Source organism: Pyxicephalus adspersus, chromosome 1, assembly GCF_032062135.1.
Source record: "Pyxicephalus adspersus chromosome 1, UCB_Pads_2.0, whole genome shotgun sequence".
Classification (NCBI taxonomy): domain Eukaryota; kingdom Metazoa; phylum Chordata; class Amphibia; order Anura; family Pyxicephalidae; genus Pyxicephalus; species Pyxicephalus adspersus.
This window is the reverse complement of record NC_092858.1, coordinates 146,463,143-146,463,954: the sequence shown is the minus strand read 5'-3', so window position 1 is coordinate 146,463,954 and position 812 is coordinate 146,463,143. Positions and strand designations below refer to the sequence as shown.

Sequence of the window (812 nt, the reverse complement as noted above, 5' to 3'; positions counted from 1 at the left end):
AAGCCAATTAACCTAACTGCATGTTTTTGGAAAGTGGGAGGAAACTGGAGTACACCCACGCAAACATGGGGAGAACCTGCAAACTCCATGCAAATAAAGTCCTAGGCGAGATTCAAACCTGGGACCGAGCGCTGCAAAGGCCAGAGTGCTAACCACTGAGCCACCATGCTGCCCGTCTAACTTCTTACCTGGTTTGATGGCATCTGTCCGAACCTCCATATTTTTCTCCTTGCTGGAATAGTCCACATATGATTGACTATGTGTCGTCACACAGAGATGTCCTGCTTTCCTTATAGCTAGGAATCCTTTCCCTAACCGCGATGCAATAGCAGCACCTATTTCCAAACAGAGAGAGAAAGCAGAGAAAACATGTGTATGTGCATTATGTTAGGATTTACACTGTATATGTATCTGTGTATGAATGTGTATGCAGGCAAAATAGGACCCCAGGAAAGATAGCACCTAGGACCCCCAGCATTTCACCTGACTTTGATAAGGATTGCAATTGGTACAGAAAAAGTCTCCCTATCTGCATTGTATATTCCAGCAAAGATCATTTCCATCAGACACAAACTACAAATGCATTTTCACAGGTAAATTAATTTTACCTAAATGTACCCATGTTTATACCCTGTTTATCTCTTGTTTAAAGCACGAGTATAAAAGCTTGCAGCTGGCCCCCCTGGGCGTACACCAGGTCCTAGGCCCCTGATCTGTGTTGTCTTATGGATGATGTGACCCTGGTGTACATAGAGGAACTGCTGGGTTCCAGTACTTGGAGGTTGGACTGCCTACAGATACATCTGCTGCCA

General features: G+C 44.7%; 1 protein-coding gene across 1 annotated transcript in view; it reads right to left on the bottom strand.

Moving 5' to 3' along the window:
* Positions 1 to 812, bottom strand: part of LOC140343538 (adenine phosphoribosyltransferase-like) — a gene marked incomplete at its 5' end in the record, with an annotated part of 4,645 nt that overhangs the window by 2,761 nt on the left and 1,072 nt on the right. The window contains 1 exon segment of the mRNA XM_072430237.1: positions 189 to 335. Coding sequence (XP_072286338.1) covers positions 189 to 335 — 147 coding nt within the window.